General features: G+C 42.6%; 1 protein-coding gene across 1 annotated transcript in view; it reads left to right on the top strand.

The window, feature by feature from the left end:
• The window catches only part of HSPH1 (heat shock protein family H (Hsp110) member 1), a 33,267-nt gene extending 7,962 nt beyond the window's left edge, over positions 1 to 25,305 (top strand). The window contains exons 4-18 of the mRNA XM_084842971.1: positions 3,209 to 3,331; positions 5,483 to 5,582; positions 6,867 to 7,000; positions 7,921 to 8,165; positions 9,005 to 9,233; positions 10,852 to 10,958; positions 13,275 to 13,408; positions 14,480 to 14,682; positions 15,891 to 16,022; positions 16,290 to 16,427; positions 18,987 to 19,112; positions 21,084 to 21,191; positions 21,582 to 21,701; positions 23,434 to 23,595; positions 24,456 to 25,305. Coding sequence (XP_084699097.1) covers positions 3,209 to 3,331; positions 5,483 to 5,582; positions 6,867 to 7,000; positions 7,921 to 8,165; positions 9,005 to 9,233; positions 10,852 to 10,958; positions 13,275 to 13,408; positions 14,480 to 14,682; positions 15,891 to 16,022; positions 16,290 to 16,427; positions 18,987 to 19,112; positions 21,084 to 21,191; positions 21,582 to 21,701; positions 23,434 to 23,595; positions 24,456 to 24,650 — 2,256 coding nt within the window. The 3' untranslated portion in view covers positions 24,651 to 25,305. The remainder of the gene's footprint in view (positions 1 to 3,208; positions 3,332 to 5,482; positions 5,583 to 6,866; positions 7,001 to 7,920; positions 8,166 to 9,004; positions 9,234 to 10,851; positions 10,959 to 13,274; positions 13,409 to 14,479; positions 14,683 to 15,890; positions 16,023 to 16,289; positions 16,428 to 18,986; positions 19,113 to 21,083; positions 21,192 to 21,581; positions 21,702 to 23,433; positions 23,596 to 24,455) is intronic.
• Positions 25,306 to 25,953: the final 648 nt, after the last annotated feature.

The raw sequence follows: 25,953 nt of genomic DNA, 5'->3' as shown, positions 1-25,953 counted from the left end.
ATCTGGTGACAGAGCAGCATGGCCTGGGCACCAGGTCTATCAAGATAAGCAGATCTGGCCTTTGAGAAATTGATCTACTTGGTCTACCCCTCTGTTGTTTCTCAGTGAATAGACCTGGTGTCTGGATGATGTCTTTCCATCCATAGCTGAAACCTTCCATTCTTTCCCTAGCTCTCTCAACCTCTGTAATGGCCTTTGGATGTAGCTTTGGGGGCGGGGAGTTGAGCTGTTGCACTCAGCTTGCACTCCACCCCTAGGCTCTGCTCTCCAGGAAACACTCAAAAGATTCGGGTATCTCCACTGGTATCTCTGTATTACGTGGCACCATAGGAAGTGTGGGGTGATGACCAAGCCTCTTCAGCGTCCTCGAACACACCCACTGCTCTGCTGTGGCTGCTACTTTCCAGGGAAGCCTGTCTGCTATTACTTGGCTTCTCATTGAGGAACCCCTAATCATCTTCCAAGTGGCCCAGGAACACAGTTTGGAAACCACCACCCTAGATGATGGTCATGAGTCATGGGCTGCATTTGGACATTGCAATCAAGCATGCTTCATCGCAGGGGTACAGGACCTCCAGCATCCAGTCCACAGAGCCTTCCTCCACCTCTGCCCACCCTTTCCGGGGTGTGTGGGGGATACGGGGAGAGGATTTCCCTGTGCTGCCGCATTCCTGTGTGCAGGGCATCCGTTACTGGGAAGGCCTGCACACAGCAAAGCTGGGCCACGTTGGCCAAGTCCCTTTTGCTCCTTTGTCAGAGGAGTGAGGGGGACTTGGACCATTCAGCTTTGCCTGTCTCCCCTCCTCCCCAAGGGGGAAAGGTGGTGGGACAGAGCTGGCCAAGTTGGAGGAGGGGACTCGGCTGGCTCAGTTTCGCTGCTTGGTAATGCTTAACTGTGGTTAATTGAAAATGGAAGTGAAGGGGCTTCCTCTGCTCCCTCACAGCTGCATTGGAAGAGGAATGGGGAAGGGGAAGCATGCAAGTCTGGAGACATATTAGGCATGTTCCAGTCATGATAAGCCATGGTTTATCATGATGTCCAAATACTGTCATTGCGGCATAAATGTTTTTAAAAATATTTTAGTCTTTCCCTTGGGTTTCAGATGTTTCCTACCCATTCTTTTTTATTAAAGTATTTATGAATTGCCTTTCTACCCGAAAGGGTCCCCAAGGTGATATAAAATGTCTTAAACGGTACCGTATCGTTGCCGGCTCTCGCATTCTCAGGAGATCTTGCTTGTTTACACAGACTGGGTGATGCTAATAAATAGATTTCTTTACCTTTTGGAAAATGATAAGATTTAGAGACAGAAATGTTAGTAACCAAGGGTAGTATACAATAGAATGCTAGGAAGGTTGTGCCCCTTCTAGGAACCAGCATTTTCATGCGTTTGGGGGCTTGCCCCAGAAGTGATATATCGGGGCCATGCGTGGACATGGGCTGGCTGTGCACAGCCTGGGGCCGGCAGGGCTGGCTACACATGCACCACCCTCATTGCATACTACCCTAGCATCCAAAAGCTATTAACTTTTAACTTTTTTTTAACTGATGGAATATCATGCCAGTATGTCTGGCAAGAATAGCTAACACAAACAATATAGAATGTTGGAGGAACTGTAATCAGCAGGGTTTATATCTCCATATGTGGTGGGCATATCCTGTTGTGTCACAGTTTTGGAACAACTTATTCTCGGAAATGGCAAATACCACACATCAGACCAGACATGTTACATCAGCGTTGGCTCTATTAACAGCATGGGAAGAACAAAATGAGAAACTGACATCTAAGGACTTAAGGGATACAATTGCATTAATGCTTTTGACAGCCTGAAGAGTCATGGCTAAAAGTTGGAAAACTGCAGAACTTCTAATACTGAAAGCTTGGTATATGGAACTGTGGCAAATAGCCATGGCAGAAAAATGGATGTACCAACTGAAATTAGCCAGAAGCAAAACATATCACTTTTATAAAATATAGCAGGATTTTATTTTATATACTAATCAGGGTTACACACAGCAGTATTTGTCAAAGCCCTCCCTCAGACTATGGAAAAGAGACTAAATTTAATCTGTTATGGTGAAGCATTATAAAGAAAACCTCCAAGCAGCCTATGGATTCCACCTATCTCTTTCTTTCTTTCTTTCTTTCTTTCTTTAATTTATTAATCGCCCATCTGGGTGGTCACCCAGCCACTCTGGGCGATGTATTTATTTATTGCATTTATACCCCCGCCTTTCTCCCTCTCGCAAGGAACTCAAGGCGGCTTACATTATCCTCCTCCTCACCGTTGTATCCTCACAACAACAACCCTGTGAGGTAGGTTGGGCTGAGAGTCTGTGACTGGCCCAAAGTCACCCAGTGAGCTTCCATGGCCAAGTGGGGACTAGAACCCGGATCTCCCGGCTCCCAGTCCGTCACTCTCACCACTACACTACACTGGCTCTCAGTGTATGTACAACAATAAAAACAGTTCATACAATAAAATTCAACATTAAAAACATCACATTTCTAAAATCACCCTAGCCCACCCCAAATGCTTGGTTTGTAAGGTAAAGGGAAAAATATACATATATGTTAAATGTACTACTCTCTGTCAATACTTTGAATTTAAATTCAATGTGGTTTTTTAATTTATTTTCTTTCTGTTGGTTTGTTTAATCTTGTTTTGGAAAACTAAAAATCTTTTTTTTAAAAGTAACTTCTAACTTATTAACCTAGGGCGCAATCCTATTGGGATGACCATAAGCCTCCAAACTCAGAGGCTTATGATCATCCAATACAGAACGGGAGGAGCGGCGGATGCCATTTTGGCCTCCCTGCTCCTCCCACTCTGCAGTTTCACTAGATGGGTTTTTTGCCCATCTAGCTGGGGTGCTTTGGAGGGGGAGGGAAGCAGGCTGGAGAGGCCTCTGGGCAGCTCGTATCCTCTCCAGTCTCCTCCCCTCCCACCGGAATGCCCGCTACACCCCCTCTGAGGTTGTGTTCCTGACCTCAAAGAGGCAGCCGGCGCGTTTCTTTCCATGCCAGGGTGTGGAGTGCAGATTCCTGGATCCGTGGACAGATCCAGGAATCTCAGATATCCTATGCCTCCCATACTCTGTCTAAGGGCCATAGGATTGCTCCCCCCTCCCTGCCCAATATTAAAAGTTACTATTACACACTTGAAATTCTGTAATATTTGCCTTTCTGTTGTTTTATTTCTGCAGGTAATGTACATGGAAGAGGAGCATTTATTCAGTGTGGAACAGATAATGGCTATGCTGCTGACTAAACTGAAGGAGACTGCCGAAAATAACCTCAAAAAGCCTGTAACAGATTGTGTTATTTCTGTAAGTAGTTATGTTTATCCTTGAATGTATTGAGATTTGTCTCATCTTGTGCAGGCATGGTACGATGCAGTAGAAGCTTTTAAATAATTTGTCTAGATTTTTTGTTGGGCAAGTTCTTAAGCAGCGTTGAATCTTGGTGGGACTTTAATCTGAAAACAGAGCTGGGCCCTTTGAATGGGCTGGGAATATCTGATGCTGTAGCATTGCTGGAACTGATTACATGCAGAACATAACAGAAATCTGGATGGGAGTCCCCATGTGAGAGCATGATCCTAAAAGACTGCTGCTCTTTATCTGCTCATCCAGTACCCTCCCAGAAAGAGCCATGCAGGGCAAGAGGAATGGCAGAGGCTTTTATAGCTTCACCATCCTCAGCAAAGATTTCTGTGCTGCCAGGGCCTCCGAGGCCTTTGGAACCAGCAGATCCTTGGCCTCTCCCCTCCCTGTCCTGCCCGCTGGCACGCCCCTCCCTCCCTTTCTTGTCTTCTTCCCAAGGTCAGAGCTCCAGCCACGCGTAAGGAGCCGCCCTGGAGCTTTCTGCAGTGGCTGGGGAGTGGGTGGAGGAGATTCACGATCGGATCACCTCTGAGGCTGGAGCTGTCTCCGGCCTTGGAAGAGAGGATCCGCAGCATCCTGTCACCCTCCAGACACTGTCTAGGAGCCATAGGATTACTCTGTAAGCTTTGGGATATGATGGAAAAGAACAAACAATCCAATTAGAAATGTGCATAAGTAATATATAATTGTAATTGAAATAAGTCATACATAGTAGAAATTGATAGCACATATGCCATGTGCTAATATAAAATGGTGTAACGTACAATAAGAAATAAATCAAATAGGGAATATTTACACTGTAATTATGAATTTGCAAGTTAAGTCAGTTCTTTTACATAATACATTCACATGATGTTTAGCTGGCAAAAATGTGAACCGCCCAGAGAACTTCAGCTATTTGGCAGTATAGAAATGAAATAAACAAACCATGTTTTCATAACACATGGATGGTTTATGATGAAGTCTTAAACGGATTTTTGTCAGCTATCCCTCATGAGAATTTGTAGTTATATAAAACCATGATATGGACTTGGAAATTCATAACTGTAACTTAAATTCTTTATGTGCTATTATACAGCATGTTCTAAATTTCCTGTAGTGTATGTGCTAAATTCCTTCTGTAATTGGTCTTTTTGTTATGTTTTCTGTTCTTGTTGATAATAAAACATTTTTAAACCCTAAGAATAGAGCTTGGTAAACAATAATGCACTGCTGGGCTACTAAGATATGCTGTACTACCCCCCTTCTTGCGTTCTCACTGTTCTCCTGTTACACACACACACACACACACACACACACACACCAATTCTGACTACCTTAAGGTTACTGTGGCCACCAAGCGGAGTTTAATGGAATATCTGACCCTTACCTATTTTCTTGCCTATATTATTTATCTTCCTTCTGTCTTTACAAGGGTGGATTCACACATGCAATTTTCACCGTCCCACCCTAAAGGTAGATGCACATATGAGACTTAAATGGACCTGTATTTTTTATCTTGTCTTTTGAAACCACACCAGTAAAAAGCAGCCTGGCATTGAGCAGAAGTGTGCATGTATGATTTCCCTGTGGTTTTCATGTTAATTCCTGCATGGAATTATCTTCCATCTAGGACTTCTGTAATGTGTGAAGCAGCCTTAATGTAGGTAAATGCTAATGATGGCTCCAACTCAATTCCCCTTCTGAGATTTCATTTGAATTTGTCTTTGTCTCTTGAGATCGTTTTGCCCCATTGAAATAGCTGTTGAATCATGCTCCTAGGTCTTGGTTACTCTCAGGTTGTAGTTGAAATGTGTCATTAATTTTAAAGCCATTTCCAAACTACAGGAAGTTGTGCTTTAAGTTGTCATTATTATTTGTATGCCATCTTCCCAGTATGTTGCTCAAGGCAATTTATTTGCTCAAGGCCGCCCCAAAGATTGCATTGGAAGTATTTGAGAAGCCAACTTTGTCATTTGTGCTGAAATCTTGTTACTTTTATCTAGTAAATGAGAGAGATAAGCTTGAGGAGATTGGATTTTGAAACAAAAAAGCTTTTGTATTGAAAGCAGGATTTTTCCTCATAGTAATCAGTTACGTAATTGCTTCCTTCAGGTTCCGTCATTTTTCACCGATGCCGAGAGGAGGTCTCTGCTGGATGCTGCTCAGGTTGTTGGATTAAATTGTCTGAGGCTAATGAACGATATGACAGCAGGTGAGCAGATGAAGCTTCCCTCATACATAGGTAGAGTGAGGGGTCCTCTCACATTTTGCGGCTATGGCATGATTATAGTCAAGCTGGCACTGATGTAAAAGCATATTGGAAAAATATGCTGTACAGGCATGTAAGTCCTCCCACAGATATGCAAGTTCATAAAACGCTTTCTGAAGTTCATAAGTGTATTACAGGTTAATGTGTTACTTTGTATCAGAGATAGGTAACCTGTGGTCCTAGGACCACGTACTGACCTCGGCCTAATTTCAAAAGTGGTCTGTAAGCAATCAGTCACTCTTTATTACAGTTGAGTGACCAGAATAAAACAATAATCAACATAAAACATGTTGACCAATAACAAGAAATAAGGCTGTATATGTATAAAACCAAATTAAAAAAAAAATTCTAGACATTTCAGAAGAGTTCTAAACATTTCAAAAGGAAAATATATATATATATATATATATATATATATTACTGACTGACTGAGTGAATTCTTGGCAGATTTTGCTTGCTGCTGCAAAAAATTTGGCAGCAATAAGAGTAATGGATGCTTTTTTATCAGAGAGAAAGAAAAGGACATAAAATGCATCTGAGTGTCCTGACAATTTAGATAAAATGGGATCGATAACAGTTTTACGAATGTCACGATAAAAGAGACAGTACAGAAGGACATGGGTCACTGTTTCAATCTCCTGAATTACAGGGACACTTCTGTTTGTAGTAGGGAGTTTTGCGGAATCTGCCCTCCAAGACAGCTGAGGGGAGGGAATTGAGATGTGCCAATGTAAAAGCTCTGCGGTACTTCTGGAAAAAGCCCTCTGTCCCTCCCCCAGTGGACGAACAGGAAGAGAAAAATTGGTGGCAGAAAGAGAGAAGGAAGGGGGGGGAGGGGTGGCGGAGGGGGGGGAAGGGGTGGTTCCACCCACTCTTGGCTCTGGCTCTGACCACCACTGCCTTTGGTTGCAAGGGAATGCAATCCTTGACAGAAAAAAGATCCCTCTGCCCTACTTTATATCAAGGCCGCATGGTTGGGGATGCTGGAGGAAAGACTGGATCCACTTTTTTTTTGTTCCACTTCTGTTCTGTGTACTTTTTAGCCCTAAGCTTAACCACGCCACCCAACCGTGCACCACTGTTTATTGCAACATTGCCAAGCTGCCACACCTCGGTAAAAATCCCCACCGCGTTTCCCCACCTGGAAATGCCACTGGCATTCTAGTTCTGGCTCAGGTCCAGTAGCCCTAAATACCTTAACGTCTGTGGATGATTCTTCTTTTACAGTGGCTCTGAGCTATGGGATTTACAAGCAGGACCTTCCCGCTCTGGAAGAGAAACCACGCTTAGTGGTGTTCATAGATATGGGCCACTCGGCATTTCAAGTATCAGCCTGTGCATTTAACAAGGGTAAACTGAAGGTAGGCAGAGCCTGGAGGCAATATGCAGCCTCCTGTTTGTAAAGTTTCTTCCAGACACATTGATCCAGAAGCATCCAAGTTGGGGCGGGAGGTGGGACTGCACTCCCACCTGCGCTGAGCATCGCACATGCGACAGAAAGCAAGTAGTCCTTTGTTATCTGGGGTTGGACGTTTGGGTGGCTTGGCCAGAGGGTGCATCCCTGTAATGTATTTAAAAATGAAAAGTGGTTTACGGACTTTTAAACTGACAAAGGTATGCCAAGTGAGGTAAATAGAAGTGTAAGGGAATTTAATCCCATTCATGCCAGCAGAACGTAACACTGGAATTAGGCTTGCTTGATTTGAGTACATTCTCCAAGTTATCCCTCAATAACTGTATGGGATCTGTGGAAACTGGTTCTGCCTGTGTTGACTGCCATGCGCTGCAAACATTGTGTGGATTTGTCTACAGGCACTGGCCTGACAGTCAGTGCAGTGGTGGGGAAGGACTGTGGCCCAGTGGTAGAGCATATCCTTCGCATACAGTAGGTCCCAGGTTCAATCAATGGTATCTCCAGGTAGGGCTGGGAAAACTCCTGCCTGAAAGCGTCGAGAGCTGCTGCCAGTCAGTTACCTGGTTCACACATAATGACAGCCTAGTTGCCAAAATCTAGTGGGAGCGAGTGAGTGCACTGCTTCTGGCATGCTCATCACCTCCACTTTCAATTAACAACCTTTGATTGCTATTAACATGCAGACCGGGTCACAGTCGGCGATACTGGGTTAGATGGACTCATGGTCTGACTCCATATACGGCAGCTTCCTATGTCCCTAATGTCAGTAGCATCATCTGTTTAGCTTTTGCATCAATAATTGTAATCTTTCAGAAATGAATAGTGCTGTGTAGGGCAACTAACTTTGCATTCTTTTCTTCAAACTAGGTACTTGGTACAGCTTTTGATCCCTTCTTAGGAGGAAAAAACTTTGATGAAAAACTAGTGGATCACTTCTGTGCTGAAATAAAAGCCAAGTACAAATTGGACCCGAAATCAAAAATACGAGCCCTTCTTCGTTTGTATCAGGAATGTGAAAAGTTGAAAAAGCTAATGAGCTCAAACAGCACAGATATTCCACTTAATATTGAATGCTTCATGAATGATACAGATGTGTCTGCAAAGATGAATAGGTAAGAGAACTGTTTGATATAGTCAAATTGTATTGGAAGGAAGTAGATTATAAGAAGGTTTCCATGAGAATTTAAGAACATAAGGAGTGCTGTGCTGGATCAGACCAAAGGCCTATCTAGCCCACCGTCCTGTTCACACAGTGGCCAACCAGATGCCTATGGGAAGCCCGCAAGCAAGACATGCGTGCAACAGCATCGTCCTACTTGTGATCCCCAGCATGCTGCCTCTGATACCGGAGGCAATATATAGCCATTCTGACTAGTAGCCATTGATAGCCTTATTTTCCATGAGCGTCTGATCTCCTTTTAAAGTCATCCAAGTTAGTGGCCATCATTACATCTTGAGGTAGTGAATGCCATGCTTATGTGCTTTTATCTGTCCCAAATCTCCCACCATTCTGCTAATCCCGGGTTCTAGTATAAAAAGGAAGACAAACTGGAAGATTAATGCTCCATCAGAAGTTGGGTTTGTTGAAGTGTGTGGCGGCCCTCCCTGGAAACTGCCGTGCATTCTTAGTGGAGAGACACTAGGGCTCTCCCTACCCTTGCCAATGCATGTCTTGACTGACCAGGAGACAAAGTTATCCTTTTTCTCCCCTTCTCATGACTTGTGTAATGCTGTAAGCTCTCTGCCCAACCTCTGCTTTAATGCTCGCATCATTAAAACAAACCTCTATTTTTGGCAAGCTGTTGGTTTCCATTTTGTCCCTCATTCATCGGGGGGGGGGGGGGGTCTCTTTTTTTATCAGTGAAGGCTGTCAAGGTTGAGCATTGCCAGACTGTCTTAGTTCACTCCAAAAGCGCTTCAGACATTGCTTTTGTGACGTTTTCCTTTCTAGGTCCCAGTTTGAAGAATTGTGTGCTGACCTCCTGCAAAGAATAGAGATTCCTCTTCGTTCCTTGATGGACCAAATCCAACTCAAAGTGGATGATGTGTACGCTGTTGAAATTGTAGGTGGAGCCACGCGCATCCCAGCTGTGAAAGAGAAGATCTGGAAGTTCTTTGGCAAGGATGTCAGCACGACACTAAATGCTGACGAAGCTGTTGCAAGAGGCTGTGCGTTGCAGGTAGGTCAATGGCAACTGCATCTTTTTTGGAGGATGGACCTTTTTAGACTTGATTTACATCACTTGATTACTCAGCACTTGATTATTTGCAGCTCATTGTGGAAAGTCCACTGAAAAAGCATTGTGTTTGAGGTCACGTTGTAGCAGTATGAGAGTTGAAGATGTGATGGGTCCTTTCCTCAGGCAAACAGGTGTTGGATAACATGAGAAGTCAGAATAAGGGTTAAGTGTGGGTTGTCACCGAACCATGGGTTTTTGTGTTGTCAACCCAGCTACGCTAACAAACCACGAACAACCCACAGTTCACAACCCAACACCAAACCATGGCTCTCTTTGTGGGTTGTTTGTGATTAACACATCATGGTTTGTTAATGCAGCTGGGTTCAGACAATACAACCCACGATTCAGCGTCAATCCGTACTCAACCAGTACTCTGGCTTGTTGTGTCGTGTGAAGCCAGACATTGCCAGCGCTATATTTTTAAAAGGAAAGCGGCTTTGGGAGGGAGAGTTTAGAGCTGAGAAATGGGTGGTGGTGCTTAAACCCTTCCCCACCCAACACTTCTCTGCTGTAAATTTCACCCACCCACCCACCTAGTGGCTTTTCCCCTCATAGGTTAAAAACCTGCTTGCTAGGCAAATATTCATTTGTAACCCTCGTGGGGAGGAGCTTCCTGTGTCAGGTGACTGACAGAGGAGAACTAGTGGGCAGGGAAAGAGTTGAGCATCCGTTCTTCCCCCTATCATTTGCCTGCTCTAAAATCCCCCCCTCCTGAAACTGCTTTGCTTTAAAAAAAACAGGAAGGAAGGGGAGGGGGGTGTCTCTTGATGCATGCCAGCATGCAATATACAGTTTTCCTTGAGCTGTATGGCAAATCCATAGGGTAGTACCCAATGTTAGTCCTACTTAGAGTAGATCCATTGAAATGAATGGGACTTAAGTCCCAAGCAACTGAAGTCCCATTCATTTCAGTGGGTATGCTGTAAGTACGACTAACATTGGACACTACCCATAGCTTCCAGTATGGAAGCTTCCATGTTCTCTATATGGGAACAGAGAGAAATATGCAGTGACAGCTGAGGACCACTTCATGCGTCAATGGGAAATTACAGCACAATGAATCTGTGTTGCCTTTAAAGTGTTACCGAAGACTTGCTTTTTGTTGTTACGCAGCTACCTCTCTGGACGTTCGTTACTTCATGGGGGTGGCTGTGAGGATAAATTAGATAAGAATGACAGAACACTGAAATAATATTTTTCATTTCAGTAAATGGAACTTGTTGCCAGGTAAACATGAGGATTATGTCATACCTGGTGTTGATTAAAAATGCAACTTCTACATGTCAGCTTCTCTCTTTATCATATTAGGCTTTGTAGTGCAGTCTTAGGGCCCTCTAGATATTTTGGACTACAACTCACAGCATTCCTGACAATCATCTATACTGTCTGGGGCTGATGGGAGTTGAAATCCAAAATATCTGGAAGTCTATTGTGAATCGTTAGCCAGGTCTGTTTGGCTGAACCAATAAAATGCCCCATTCTTTCTTCCTCATACGTTATTTTATCCAAGCTATTGGTAAGGCAGTAACTGTTGTTTTTGTAATGTGTTTTCTTTTAGTGTGCAATTCTGTCTCCAGCTTTTAAAGTTAGAGAAATCTCGATCACAGATGCAGTTCCATACCCAATATCACTTCAGTGGAATACAGAGTCTGAAGATGCGGATGGGTAAGTGAACACCTGAAGTTGCGTGGTTTTACACAGTTAACCTGTAACCTCTGACCAACTTTCTAGGCGTAATTAACCACATGTTATGTCCTTCTCTTAAGAACATGAGAAGAGCTGTGCTGTATCACACCAAGGTCCATCTAGTCCAGCATGCTGCTCACACACTGGCCAACCAGCTGCCCACAAGAAATTCACAAGCAAAACATGAGCGCAACAGCACCCTCCCACCCATGATCCCTAGCAACTGGTGTACATAGGCATACAGCTTTTGATACTGGAGGTAGCATATAGCCATTAGGACAGGTAGCCATAGGGTAGCCTTCTCCTCCGTGAATTTGTCCAGTCCCCTTTTAAAGCCATCCAAATTGGTAAGCAATCGCTATATCTTGTGGAAGTGAATTCCATAGCTTAACTATACATGGTGTGAAGTACTTCTTCCTTTTATCTGTCCTGAATCGGCTTCATGGGATGACCCTCTACTATTATGAGAGAGAGAAAGAGAGAAATGTCTCCCTATCCACTTTCTCTACATCATGCATAATTTTGTACACCTCCCCTCACTCGCCTTCTGTCTAAGCTAAACAGTCCCAGATGCTGTAACCTTTCCTCTTAGGGGAGTTAGCCCCTTGATGATTTTAGTTGCCCTTTTCTCCTCCTCTTCCTGCCTCCCTTGTAAGATCTGGTAAGACAAACGAGATGCCACTGTGTGGTGGGTTTTCCTCCTGTTTGAATTCATTGGTAGCCACTTGCAGTGGTGACAAATTCACAACCTGCTGGTGTCACTTCACACATTTTGTACTACTAGACGTTACGGGAGAAGAGACATGGGTCTGCTTGTATCAGCAGTAGAAGCCACCCATGTACTAACACAGTTTTGTTCAGGCATGGCATGCATATCTTTTAAAATTGATTTCAACTTGGCTGTCAGTTCTGATTGTGATGTTAATATTCAACCTTTAGTTTTTTCTTTTTTCTTTTTTTCTCTTCTTCTTTTGCTTTCCTCCTTTTTTCTTTTTCTTCCCCAGAATACTGTAATGTTGGAAACTGTAGATTTTGACTATGTTGTTGGTATTGTTTATTTCACTTATAAAAAATAAAATAAATATAGATTAAAAAAAAAATCAACCTTTTGGAGCCTATAAATTTGGTGATCGTAGACATTTTACACGCACATGCAGCAATCATAGTAATTCTACCGCAAGTGTGAATAATTTGGTAGATGTGATCAAAACGTTCAGATCTAATTATCTGTGGCTTCAGTTAATCACTTATGTCGATTGTACCGTGATGTATATTTGCTCAAATTTTGTAGTAGAAAAATGCACAAAATGTAAAAAAAAAACAAAAAAAAAAACAGGCCAAAAATACACACTTCCCCCATAGGCTAAAGCATGGCAGTGCCATTTGAGGGGAATGTGTGCATTCACTTTTAATATTTCAACTTTTTAAATGTATTTTATTGCTGTAAGCCGCCTTGGGAGGGTTTCTGCCTGGAAAGGCAGCCAAGAAATATTTTAAATAAATAAAATTTTGGCACGTGCACATTTGCATAAATTTGGAAACAAAAAAAATCCAATTCCGGCAATGGGTGGACAACAGAACAAAAGGCAACTGACAATCCATGAAACACAGCTGGAACAGATTTTACATAATCCGTACATCCCTAATTGTTTCAGAGGTTCTTCCATAGAGGAACTTCCCCATAGGTGGGCCCCATTAAATTCCGGAGCTTTTCAAAGGAAGAATAGTATTGTATTGAAATATTGCAGACAGGAGATTAGTTGTTAATTGTAGACCAGTTTGGATGATTCTTCTCCTTTGTCCAGCCAATGCATGTGGTGGAGAACGTGCCTTCCTTCCCTGACCACCCAATAAGCCTACCCTGCCTCTGATGTCCATTAGGTGATGCAACATATGCAGTTTACATGTGTAGACTGAGATCAGGCAGACAATTCTCATATAGAATCAGGGAAATTAACTGCGCAATCTAGGCCTGTGCACATTAGGTTTTACACACATAGGCCGTTTTTGAGTGTGGACAGCTGGAGGTGCAAGAGGTGGGATAGGCCTGCCAGGTTGACAGGGTAGGGTGGGTGGGGAGGTGTACTTCAGATTATATCAGGAAGAGATCATTCCATCCAGCTGAATGGAGCCGTGCAAATTGCTGAATGTCAGTAAATAACTCCTATGCATTAAAATCCTATGTACAACACGTACTTTTACAGTCAGTAGGATGTAGTAGATCAATTCCAGTCTAATGTGAGGCTACTTCAGTACAGATTCATTTCTAATGCACCCCCTCCATTTCGTTTGTAGAATTCATGAAGTTTTCAGCAGGCATCATGCAGCACCTTTCTCCAAAGTCTTGACTTTTTACAGAAAAGGCTCATTTGAACTCCAAGCTTTCTATTCTGATCCCAGTGGTGTCCCTTACCCTGAAAAAAATATTGGTAAGTGGTTGTCCATGTAAGAAAAGACCCTCCCTTCTCACAGATTTAACTTGCTTGGCATTGTTTAATAGTCTAATATTGGCAACTGGACTGATATTGACAGATCTGCATTACATACAGTGTTTTTGAACTGGTGCACTCAGCAGTGTCGCCCACAGTGTTAATAAGAAAGCACTGTAGGATTTGTGTGCGCATACTATATTCTTCTGAATAATACAGTGTATGGTGATGGGTTATGTCAGTGTTATTGAGAAAGACTATAACTGCAAAGGAGATTAACAGTTTTCAGTAGAGTAGCAATATCTAATTAATTGGTTTATTTAATTAACTAAGAAGTTGCCTCTTGATTAATCGGTCAGCAGACTTATTGAAATTAGTTTTTAACACAAGTATTTATAAAAAACCACAAGAGAAGCTTGCCGTAAAGACAGACATGCTGGTACTGCAGTCTCTGCTGCTGCTTCAAGGCGTACATGGCACAGTTTCAGGGAATGATGGATGGAGTATGTAGGGGGAGTAAGAAGCATTTCTGGCCCAGAAAGGTAGTGGAGAGTCAAGGGTCTCCTAATGCTTTAGGCCCCTTGGCTAATTCACATATCAGTGAAATTAAGAACCAGTCCTTTAATACAAATTTGATGAATCTGTCTTTTTCCATAGATGGATGTATCAGATTTGTCTGAAAATAATGGTTTGGTGCTAAACAACACAGTGGGAGCATTGTGAAATTCATGCCTGTGAACTTGCCACTCAAATCCAAATCTTTTGGATTTGACCCTTCGTGACTTTCATGATCTGACCAATTAATTCTGAATATACTCCCAAAATATGCTCCTCTCACAGCCTTCTGGTGTTTGGGGGCATACAGAAGTAAAAACACTGACTGCCCACAATAACAAATTGCAAGCACAATTTAAAGATCACAGTTGTGGGCAGTGTGAGATTTCTCCATCCTTTTTAATCTTTGTGTTGCACAATACTAAGCATCTTCAAAAGACATTCTAAAAATTGCATGATTTGATGAATAACCTTAAGATTTCAGTGTTTACTTTGGGATCGTTTTCCTGTTTTTAGGCAAATATGTTATCCAGAATATTGCTGCTCAGAGGGATGGAGAAAAAACTAAAGTCAAGGTCAAAGTCCGCATCAATAGCCATGGCATTTTTAGTGTCTCAACTGCATCTATGGTGGAGCAGATGAAAATAGAAGAGGGTGAAGATCCCGGCATTGAAGCGGAAGTAGGTCCTCAGAACCCAGAACATCCTGAGAACTCTGATGTAAGTTGGTCTCCTTACCTGGAATACACAGAGTGACCTCTGACAAAGCAAGCTTAGTTGGTGCTTCAGGATAGGATAGGAAAAATGGGTTAGGTTTTGGGGGTGGATAAGTAAGAGTATTTCCTTGCTGCCTCCCTGAGTTGTGTTAGTTCTAGAATGTTCTGGTGCATGGTGCTAGATGTATAATTTGCTTAATGTAGAACTCCATTCTTTTGTGGGGGTTTGTTTCTAATTTAGCCACAGAGAGATACAGATAAGCCACCAGTAGGAGCGGTCTCTAGCAGTCAAGGAACTGTAGCTCATTGGTAGAGCACATGCTTTTGTATGTAGAAGATCCCAGGTTCAGTCCCCAGCATCTCCAGTGAAAAGGGTCAGGTATCAGGTAAGGTGAAAGACTTGTGCCTGAGACTTTGCTTAGAGGCACTGCCAGTCAAAGTAGATGATACTGGCCTAAGTTTAAAAAAAAAAAAATAGTCTGACCTGGTATAAGGTGAGTTCCCATGTACCTATGTTTGGAATACTTCAAAAGTAATCTACACATTAATACTGGAGTATCAAACAGCTTACCTCCCATATATACCTGCCTGGACCCTAAGATCATCTTCAGAGACCCTCCTCTGAGTTTCCCCACCAAATGAAGCGAGGCAGGTAGCTACTAAGGAGGGGCCTTTTCAGTGGTCGCACCCCAGTTGTGGAATGCCCTCCCCAAAGAGACTTGCCTTGTAGCTGCTATGTGGTTGTTTTGGCACCAGGTGAAGACCTTTTTATTTTCCCAGGCTTTAAAGTTTCCTATAATGTTTTGTTACATTGTATATTAGGGTTTTATTTTTTGGGAACTGCCTGGAGAGCTTTGGGAAGTATAGAAAAGTAACACATGAAATAAGTAAGTAAATAAAATAACACATTTCCTGCTAGACACTGGGAAGAGAGGTAATTCTGCAGCCTCAAGGAGATAATTAGAGATTGTGATATATTATGTCATTTGCTCGATTAGAGTGGTTCATCTCTCTGGGAATGCCAGGGAGATGTTTAATATAGCTGTGCTCTCAAGGAACAAATGTGCATGCATTTTATAATGCCAATATGTATGGAGAGCTTCTCAAGGTAGCTTTTGTAGCCTAGGTGTATCAAACATTAAATCTGTTGTAGATCATGAATGGTTTCTAACGAAACTTCTCACATCTTTTGTGCCTGGGCTCCCATTTCAGAACAATTTCCAGCAAGGCAACCATGAGGCTGGAGCTCAGTCCCAGGTACAAACAGATGGTCAGCAAACATCACAGTCTCCCCTTTCTCCTGAGGCTCTCTCTGAAGGAAACAAAATCCCAGATGCTGAAAAAGTGAGTGACCCTTTAAATGCATTCTTCTGGAAGAAAAAAATCAATTTAACCGTGTATAAAAGTAATCTCCCATCAAAGGAGTAAGCAACTTGTTGCTCTGGCAACGTATATTGGCCAGGTCGTTTAAAAGTCATTCAAGCCCAGCGAAATTTTAAGATTGCACCACGACAATGTGTTGTGAAGTGTTATCTTCCGCAGAAGGGCTTTCTGAGAAAATGCCTATCAGTCCCTGTTTGATGTAATGTTCTTCTCTGCTATCCACCCCAGGGAAATGGAAAGAAAAGTGATCAGCCTCCGGAAGCTAAAAAGCCCAAGATAAAAGTGAAGAATGTTGAGTTGCCTATTGAAGCTAACTTGGTCTGGCAGCTTGGAAAAGATCTGCTCAACATGTACATTGAAACAGAGGTGTGAATGTAGATTAACTTGTACTTGAGATGCATCTTTGTCCTTTGGGATCGTAACATTAGTGGGATCTCTTCATGCCACATTTCTTGATAGCGGAAAGATCTTTGAATACATGAATTCCACAAACAAATACTATAAGTAAAGTATTCATACATTTTTATTGCGATCAAGAGACCAAGATTAGAAACATATAAAAACAATATTTTTACTTACGCAACGTAGCATAAAACCTAGACATCATCAACCCAAGCATACAATTTTACAAGATTAACCTAAAATATCCCCCCCTCCATCAAGGCACTAATTGCTTCTTCATTTGCATTACCACTGAAAAAAATTGGCCACAGACGTGATACCAAAAGAATGTGATCTATAAAAAAATACATTCAGGGCCAGAAATATTGGAACAAGGATAACTGTTTTGGCAGTTGGCCTCTGTACACCACCACATTGAAGCTGAAAGGAAACACACCCAGATGGGAGCGAAGTCAGGACTTTCAGCTGTAATTCAAGGGGTTTGACAAAAGTGGGGCACTAACCATTCAGGAAGGACAGCCAGTGGCATACACACACACGCACATCGTTGGGGGCTCATAAGTAATGGAACAAACCAACATCATTTCAAACTTAAGGATCGCCTTTAATACCTGGATGAAAATCCTTTGCAGTCAGTGACTGAAGTCTGGAACCCATGGACTTGACCAAATGCTGCGTTTCCTCCGTCGAGATGCTTTGCCAGGCCTTTACTGCAGCTGCCTTCATCTGCTGCTTGTTTGTGGGTCTTTCTGCCCTCAGTCTTGTCTTCAGTAAGTGAAAAGCATGCTCTACTGGGCTGAGATCAGGTGACTGACTTGACCATTGAAGAACATCCCACTTCTTGGCCTTGAGAAACTCTTGGGTAGCTTTTGCTGTATGTTTTGGGTCATTATCCATCTGCAATATGAAGCAGCGTCCTATCAGTTTGGCAGCATTTGGCTGAATCTGAGCAGAAAGTATAGCCCTATACACTTCAGAATTCATCCTGCTGCATTTCTCAGCAGTCAGGTCATCAATAAACACCAGTGACCTGGTTCCATTGGCAGCCATACATGCCCATGCCATAACACTGCCTCCACCATGTTTGACAGATGCTGTGGTACCTCATGTTGGGAGTTCCAGTGAACAGCTACCAAATGCAAATGTAATACTGAGAACCACCTCCAGGCCTCTTATCTGCTTGATTGGTCATGGGGTACCCAGGGAACAGGCCACACCTGGCCATGCAGCTGCTTGTCAGCCATTTGTTCCATTACTTATGAGCCCCCAACGATGTGCGTGTGTGTGTATGCCACTGGCTGTCCTTCCTGAATGGTTAGCGCCCCACTTTTCTCCAACCCCTTGAATTACAGCTGAAAGTCCTGACTTCGCTCCCATCTGGGTGTGTTTCCTTTCAACTTCATTGTGGTGGTGTACAGAGGCCAACTGCCAAAACAGTTATCCTTATTCCAATATTTCTGGCCCTGACTGTATTTAACATAAAATTGGGCTGGCCTACCTGGTAATATGTCCAGTTAAGGGATCAATCATTTGCTGCTGAACCATAGAAAATACAGAACAAAAGGACATGCGGTAGCTCTTGATCGTTAGGTGAGAATGCCTTCCGAGGCAAGTGACCGCCACCATATCTTCCCCAAAGCATTTGAGGCAGATAAATGTTCCTGCACGATTGCTAAGAGAATCTTTGGAGGCTCTTTGCTGGGTGCCACCACCCACAATGGTGTCACGGGTGGCTACCAGGGAAAGAGCCTTCTCTATAGTGGCCCCTTGTCTGTGGAATGCCCATCCCAGGGGGATCTGCCTGGCATCTTCCCTGTATGCATCTAGTCTCCAGGTTAAGATCTTCCTCTTCCAGCAGGCATTCAATCTTTAATCGGTTGCTCTGGTTATTAACTTTACTGCTGGCTCTTTAATATTTTTAATATCTTGATGTTTTTATTGTTTTGGTTATTTTATTGTAAGCCACCTCAAGGGCATCTGTCAGCTGGGCAGTATATAAATAAAATAAAATAAATGAGACTGTTGCAGATAAGCACATGGGGTTGATCTATTCCTTTTGTATGGATGAGGATTTGTTTTTCAAATAAGAACATGACATTTAGTGAACAGCCTGATCCCACCCATGTTTACTCAAACATAAGTCGAGTTGATTTTGGTATCACCTATGCTTAGGGTTGCAATCCTTGACATTTATATGAAGGTACGGCAGTGCAATCTAGAAAATAGAGGGCCAGTTCATCATACATGCACAGACACAAGTAGATTTTTCATTGCTTCATGACTGGCAGCTGAATGTGTGAACTGACTCATTGGAAAAGATGGCATTTGGGCTGATATGAAAGTTCCACTCCTGCTCTTGGATCTGCAGTGGCCTGTTCACACATGCAAGTCCCTGCTTGATGCTGCAGTCAGTGTTTGTGTGAACATGGCCACCTTCTTTTGGTCAAAGTATAGTTCTGTACTATTTCACAATCTGATACTTAGTCTAATGTAATAAATTAATTGTTTTTGGTAATTGAACAGGGCAAGATGATCATGCAAGACAAACTGGAGAAGGAAAGAAATGATGCAAAGAATGCAGTTGAAGAATATATTTATGATTTCAGGGACAAGCTGTCTGGACCCTATGAGAAATTTGTGTGTGAAAAGGTATTTCTTTTACTTAAAATATTTCTATACCCACCTCATCGGGAATGCTTCCAAGGACATTTACACTGCATAAGTTAAATGCTGTATTTTTTTTTTATCAAGCAATGGCTTCAAATGTTTTGCTTTCCAATTGTATAGTTACATTCTGCTTCCTACTCAAGATAGTGTAAAATATGCTTATTGACAAGAGCTTCCAGAATTCTCCAGGGCACAACCCAGATGCCTGCCCTCCTCAATTAAATGTCATGTTTTTGGACATAGAAGTAGGGTAAATTACATAAATGTGATGAAATCCAGCAATTTTATGGTATATTAGAATGTATTCTGTATTAAAGATAACATGTAGATTAGTTGATACAAGTGTTGAAAAAGGTAGTATTAGCACCAAGAATTTTGTTGATTTTGTTTTCATTGTCAAAGTTTCCCTCAAATCAAAGTTCTTGAAGGATCATACGACTTGGCAAGCAAGATCCACTCTGCATCCTTTACATTGGCTCCCTCTAAAGCACCAAATAGCATTATGCTGTTAGGTTTTCAGGCCATCAAGAGCATAGAAAGGGGATCAGTATTTGGAGCTCCCAGCGCCAAACCCAGTCCTTAAGGCAGGGGTGCACAATAAGGCCCCAAGGCCAAATCCAGCCCTCCAGGAGTCCTCTTCTGCCTCCGGGGTTCCCCAAATGGCCGCACCCTCTTCCCCTGGCCTTACCCCTTTCCCCCAAACAACAATCATTTAGTGGTTTCCCAGCTTTTGTACAGCTTCCCCCCCCTTCCTGAAAGGTTGAAATGCCTCTCCCAAGGCATACTTACAGGCAGTAAGAGCTTGAAGCCAAAATATGCTGGCATTTGGGGGGGGTTGTTTTGGCTCTGCCCCTTTTGCCTTTGGCCCCGCCCACCACTGAAATGAGGCCCCTGAGAGCTTCTCCAAAATGGAGTTCAGACTTTGGGCTGAAAGAGGCTCTGCATCCTTGCCTTAAGGCATGGCCCCTTGCTTGCCTCCAGTTGCTGATCCAGAAGCAAGGGAGGTATGCAAAGGACGTGGTGGCTGTGACAACAGGAATTGCTGCAGTCTGCTTTGCGGGGTGGAAGAAGCTCAGCCCGCCACCCTCCCTTTCCTGCACAAAGCAAACAACCTGTAAAACTAGTTACTGAGGAGTGCTCGACCTCTGCCAGTTTGCTTAGAGGCATCACACTTGGTTGTGGGGGCATGGAGTGCATTGTCGTACCTTAAGCCAGCGAGCAGCCAGGCCTCTGGGGTGCTTGTTTCCATGTTGTGTAAGTGGCTTCCTCCAGGTTACCATCTTTGTTCCTCCGTTCCCACTTTTGCCAGAAAGCTTCTTCAGGGCGCAGTCCTCTGCATGTTTAGACAGAAAAAAATTGCTGGGGAATGCTGGGAGCTGTAGGACTTTTTCCTGTCTAAACATCCATAGGGTTGCACCCTTAAGAACCTAAGAAGAGCCCTGCTGGATCAGACCAAAAGCCTGCCTAATCCAGTCTTCTGTTCCCACGCAGGCCAGCCAGATGCCTGCGGGAAGCCCACAAGCAGGACATGAGGGCAGTAGCATCCTCTTGCTGATGCTTCCCAGCAACTGGTTTTCAGCAGCACACTGCCTCTGACCCTGGGGTAGTGTATGATCACCATGACTAGTAGCCATTGATATCCTTATCCTCCATGAATTTATCCGATCCCCTTTTTAAAGCCGTCTAAGTCGGTGATTCTCACCACGTCTTGGGGTAGCAAATCCTGTGTTTCCCAAGAGCATTAGAGATTCTGTTGCTGGTTTCTGTTTTAGTATCTTCCTTATAGCCTTCCCGCATCCCCCCCCCCTTCTTCTTAACAATGCTTTAATATGTGGCGACTTAATTTTAGAAAAGCTTGAGCACATGGATATATTTTGCATTTTGTGAAGCTTCCCAAGCAGCAGGTGGTGAGGTGGCCCTGTGTAACTAAACGTATTGTTAAACCTTGCTTAGGACCGCCAGATTTTCTCCACACTACTGTCAGAGACAGAAGACTGGCTGTATGAGGAGGGAGAGGATCAACCTAAACAGGTCTATATGGACAAACTGGCTGACTTAAAGGTATGGCTACTGTCATCGTGGGCAGAAATGAATGTCACATGAGTAGAAGGCCACGCGCACAACGGGACTGTCTCTCTCTCCCTTCCCCCTGCACCCCCAATCTGCTCCAGATGGCCACCCAAACTTCAGGGGAAGGCTTCAAGCTGCATGCAGGGTGCTGCATGGGGAAGGGGGAAGAGTGCCCCTCCCAGGAGCAGTTCCATTAACAGAGAAACTGGGTTGGATTTCACTCACTGTGCACTGCATAAAAGAAACATTTATTGATTGCTTAAGACTGCGATCCTATACCAACTTGGAGTAAGAACTGTTGAACCCAGTGTGGCTTGCTTCTGGGTACACATGTATAGGATCATTCTCTGTATGTATGGTGAATCATTCTGATCTCTTTAGAAATTCGGGACTCCCATTGAAATCAGATATCAAGAAGCAGCAGAACGGCCGAAGCTACTGGACGAGCTAGCGCATAAGACTCACAGCTATGCCAGGATTACAGAAGAATACAAGTACAAGGTATGGAATCTCACTCCCAGTGGAATTGACTTTCTTTGCCTACTGTGTATTACAGCTGACCTTAATGCCTTCTACATCAACTCATTGTTTTTTGCCTAAAGCTATACACAAGTAGGGACTGCACAAAGTATTTTCTATAAAGCAGGTTCTGAATAGTGAGTGTGTAAGTTACATTACTGTTAAATTGTTGATCAGTTTTTGTACTGTGGCAGTATCAAATATAACAAATAAAACACTGCAGGGGCATCAATAATAAACAGTAAGAAACTCCCCAATTTTAGAGGGTCATCACTGTTGTTACTCTGACAGCAATGGCTTTTATAAAAGTAGCACTAATTGTAACCACCAGCAAAGCAAAAAACACATTATTCTATGTAGTACACTGGGCCCCCATGCTAATAATGTGTTTGATTCTCTTTGGTAATGCCACAGTTTCAGTCTGGCCAGATTTTTATCTGATCTCGTGCAACATAATTTTCCAGCTTTGTTGGATCCCTGGGGACTTCCTATTTCTTCATAAGGCATTTGCTTCTTATCTCCACTTTAAAAATGCTGTTGTCATAAACAACATTATTGATGTAGTAAACATTCCTGTAAATTTGCAAGATCTCCAGCAGAATCCAATGGGGTGCTTATGCCCCTGCCAATTCTCTTGGGCCCCCACAGATTCTGTTGCACAGGCAATGGGTCCCGCCAATTCCATTGTGCAAGCGGGACTTAGTTACACAACAAAGATTTAACGCTTCCTAGAGGAAGCCTCCATATGAGTGTTTTCGCTCGGTTCTGATTGCCCCCAGAGATGCTAAATCTCCATTCTGCAAGTGGTGGGCGCCGCTTGTGGGCAGGAATTGGTAGGGTGCAAGAGTATCCCTAGGCATGTTAGCAGCCAGTTGGATACTGCCCAGTGAATCTAAAAGGTATTTTTGCAGGCAGAATCTTTGCCAGCCCCCAGAAAAAAACAATTAACAGGAATTGAGCAGGGGGTTGGACTTGATGGTCTTGTAGGTCCCTTCCAACCCTGCTATTCTGTGATTCTATGAATTGTTTGAAGCTGATACCTCTGTGCGTCCGGATGTAGCTGTATGTGTACATCCTCAATCCTGTTTCTGATTTGAAGTTTGGCAGCCTACTGTGACTCGGCAGGGCCAGCATAACCTCAGAAAACCCCGTATTGACTGATCATTTCAGTTACATTAGCATACCTACTATCTCTTCCATGATTTTGAGCTGAGTGCAGAGTTCAGGCATGGTTCTTTCAATGTTGTTATAATTATTCATTTGTATCTGAGCATAAGTGGTTTGTGGCATAGCCTGATCACCTCTCTTAAATGAGGGACAATAACAATGGGACTGGAAGTGGGGTAAGATGTAACAAACTTTGCAAGAGTGAACTTGCAACAAATAGCTTTAGCGAAGCTTATTTCAGATGACACTTCTCAAAAATTTCAACTCAAGGCTGATAAGCAGATATTTGCCAAGTTCCAGAGCTGTTTCACACAACATATATTCTCCCGGTGTGGAGACAGAGCACAAATCCTTTGTGTGAGGTCTGGAAGTAGGGGGAGGGGAGGGGAGCACACACACGTTTCCTGTTTTGTCACTGTCATGTGAATATGCAAAGCGTCCCTTAGTTGATGAATGGGAATAGTTAGACCAACTGATATTCAGTGCTTCAGGAACACATGAAAAGTCTTACTGTTAAGATAATAACTAACATATCTCCCTATTTCAGGATGAGCAGTACATCCATATTGATGAAAGTGAAATGAACAAAGTAGAGAAGTGTGTCAGTGACACAATGGAATGGATAAGCAACATTCTGAATGCCCAAGCAAAACTGAGTCTTGATCAGGATCCTATAGTTTGTGTAAATGAAATCAAAGGAAAGCTGAGGGTAAGTGTTAGTCATGGTGCAGATTTAATCACTGGAGGAAAAGCTAAAGTCCTAGAAACTGAATGTGTGTTCTGATGGCTCATCTTGACAATCAAAAGATCCAGTTTAAGTCCAATTTGAAGACACAGGGGCAGAGCAGGGCAAATATATGCAAGCATAGATGTCCATATCTAGTAAGGAAGGCTGGGAAATTCATTTGGTTCATGCTATGGTTCACGATTCATAGCGAACTCACCAAATTTTGACCGCCCAAACCTCAGTGTAAACCAGAATGTAGGTAGATATTGCAATCTGTCCTTCCCAAAGTTTGCAGTGCAATTTGCAAATCAAACCATTTGCATAAAATGCGTACATTTGAAAAAAAGTACAAAAATGGGTACATTTATTAAAATGTGCATTAAAATACATACGGATTTTCGTGCAGATTTTTTTTTTTAATCCCACTCTGATAAGCAGGACAGAATGAATTTCAATGTAGGAAAATGAGAACCTGCATGAAGTTGAGCTTGGCAGATTTGCCCATCCCTCATATCTAGCACAGAATTTAACAGACTTCCCCAGTCCATTTCATGTGAGAGTGAGAAAAGTTTGAGCTTATTGACAGCCATTACATATTTTGTATTATTAGACATTATTGGGGAGAGAGAGAGGATGCAGGGCTGCTGTTTTAGTCAGCAGCCATGCTTGTGCTGTAGTGAGTTCTGGCCTTACTTTCAAAATCATAACATCTAGTTCTGGCCTAAGCAGACCAATTGCTTTTCAGACTACAGAGCTAAGTACTAGTATACCTGCTCAGAAGAACAGCTGTTATCTTTTGTTATTCCCCAAAATGCATTCAGTACGTATGTTTTCTGTTTTAGGAACTACACAGTTTGTGTGAGCCCATTGTAACCCAGCCAAAGCCAAAAGTAGACTCTCCTAAACGGGAAGAGTCACTGGATTCACCTTCTATTCATAAAAATGAAGATTTAGAAGAAGAAATTAAAAACGTCGAAACGGCACAACAAAACGGTGACTGTCACATGAATGAGAGCCCGGTGAACATGGACTTGTAGTAGACTATTGCATTTCAATGAGCAATTTCATCGTGGAAAAAGACTGCAGTTGTATTATGTGATATGGGGGAAATGTAATGTTTGGGGGAGCTATTTATATTTTGGAATTCTGTTGTATTATGTGAGGAATGAATATGGTGAAAAAGGTAGAAGTTGAGGTCATGATAATTCTAAAAGGAAAATTGCCTTGGTAACTTTCAGATTCCTGTGGAATTGTGAACACTTTCTAAAATCTTCTGTGCGGGAATTTAACCTTTTGTATCAGTTAAGGCTATAATATCAAGGGATTGTTACAAAGGGTACTGCTCCTTTAAAAGGGTTGCACCTAGAGCTTTTGTAGATGCCAAGGTAGTTTTTCTTTCTTCTCCATTTTTGGTATGCTTCTTCCATTGACAATGGTATTCAATCAAAAGCCTACATGAAATCCAACTTTTTAAAAAAGTGTTCTTTGTTTCATTGTCCAAAATGTTTGCTAGAAGAGATGAGAAGAAATATGTGCAGCAGCATGAATCATTGCTTAAGTTTTAGTCTCTTGCTTAACAAGTACATTCTCATGTGTGGAAAACCAAACGAAGGTAAACACTCATCCTGTTGTAAGTTCCTGTGATGCCTTTAGTGAGCTTTAATAAAGTTCATTGAAATGGTTATGGTTCTTAAAATGTTGGCTTTGTGTGTGCTCAGTTTCTACTGTAGCTGCTTGCCTTGGTCTTAAATGCCAGCAGTTAATAGCACATAGTACTTTTATGAAGCCTCATCATTTAGGTTAAAGGCAAAGCCCAGGCAAAGTTAAAATCTTATGTCCCACTGATTTCAGTGGGAAAATTAAGAACATGACTTTTAAATCTCTCCCAGTATCTCCCAGTTGGATCCAAATGTAATTAGTTGTACTTAGTTTCCATTGAAATCTAAGGGATTTTAGGTTACATCATGATTAATGGTTTAAATGGGAAACATAGTGGAACTTTAGTGCTAAACGTTACTTTGGCCTACCCCAAACCTCATTGCCCATGATAGGTGGGGATGATGTGAATTGTGGTCCAACACATCTGGAGGGTATCAAGTTGGGGAAGGCAAATGTAGTTAGGCTTCCTTTCAATTCATTTTATTTATTTATTACATGTTTATACTGCCCAATAGCCAAGGTTCTCTGGGTAGTTCGCAATTAAAACCATAAAATACAACTTGAAAAAACATAATATAAAACTTTTAAAAGTTTCAAAATACCAGGTAAAACCCAGCAGCGGTTACAGCCCAGGGAAAGCCTGTGTGAAAAGGTATGCTTTCAGGTGGCATTTAAAAGATG

Source organism: Heloderma suspectum, chromosome 3 (genome assembly GCF_057233095.1).
Source record: "Heloderma suspectum isolate Gila_16-S chromosome 3, 16-S_ref, whole genome shotgun sequence".
Classification (NCBI taxonomy): domain Eukaryota; kingdom Metazoa; phylum Chordata; class Lepidosauria; order Squamata; family Helodermatidae; genus Heloderma; species Heloderma suspectum.
The sequence above is the reverse complement of the archived record's forward strand: the minus strand, read 5'-3'. Positions and strand labels throughout refer to the sequence as shown.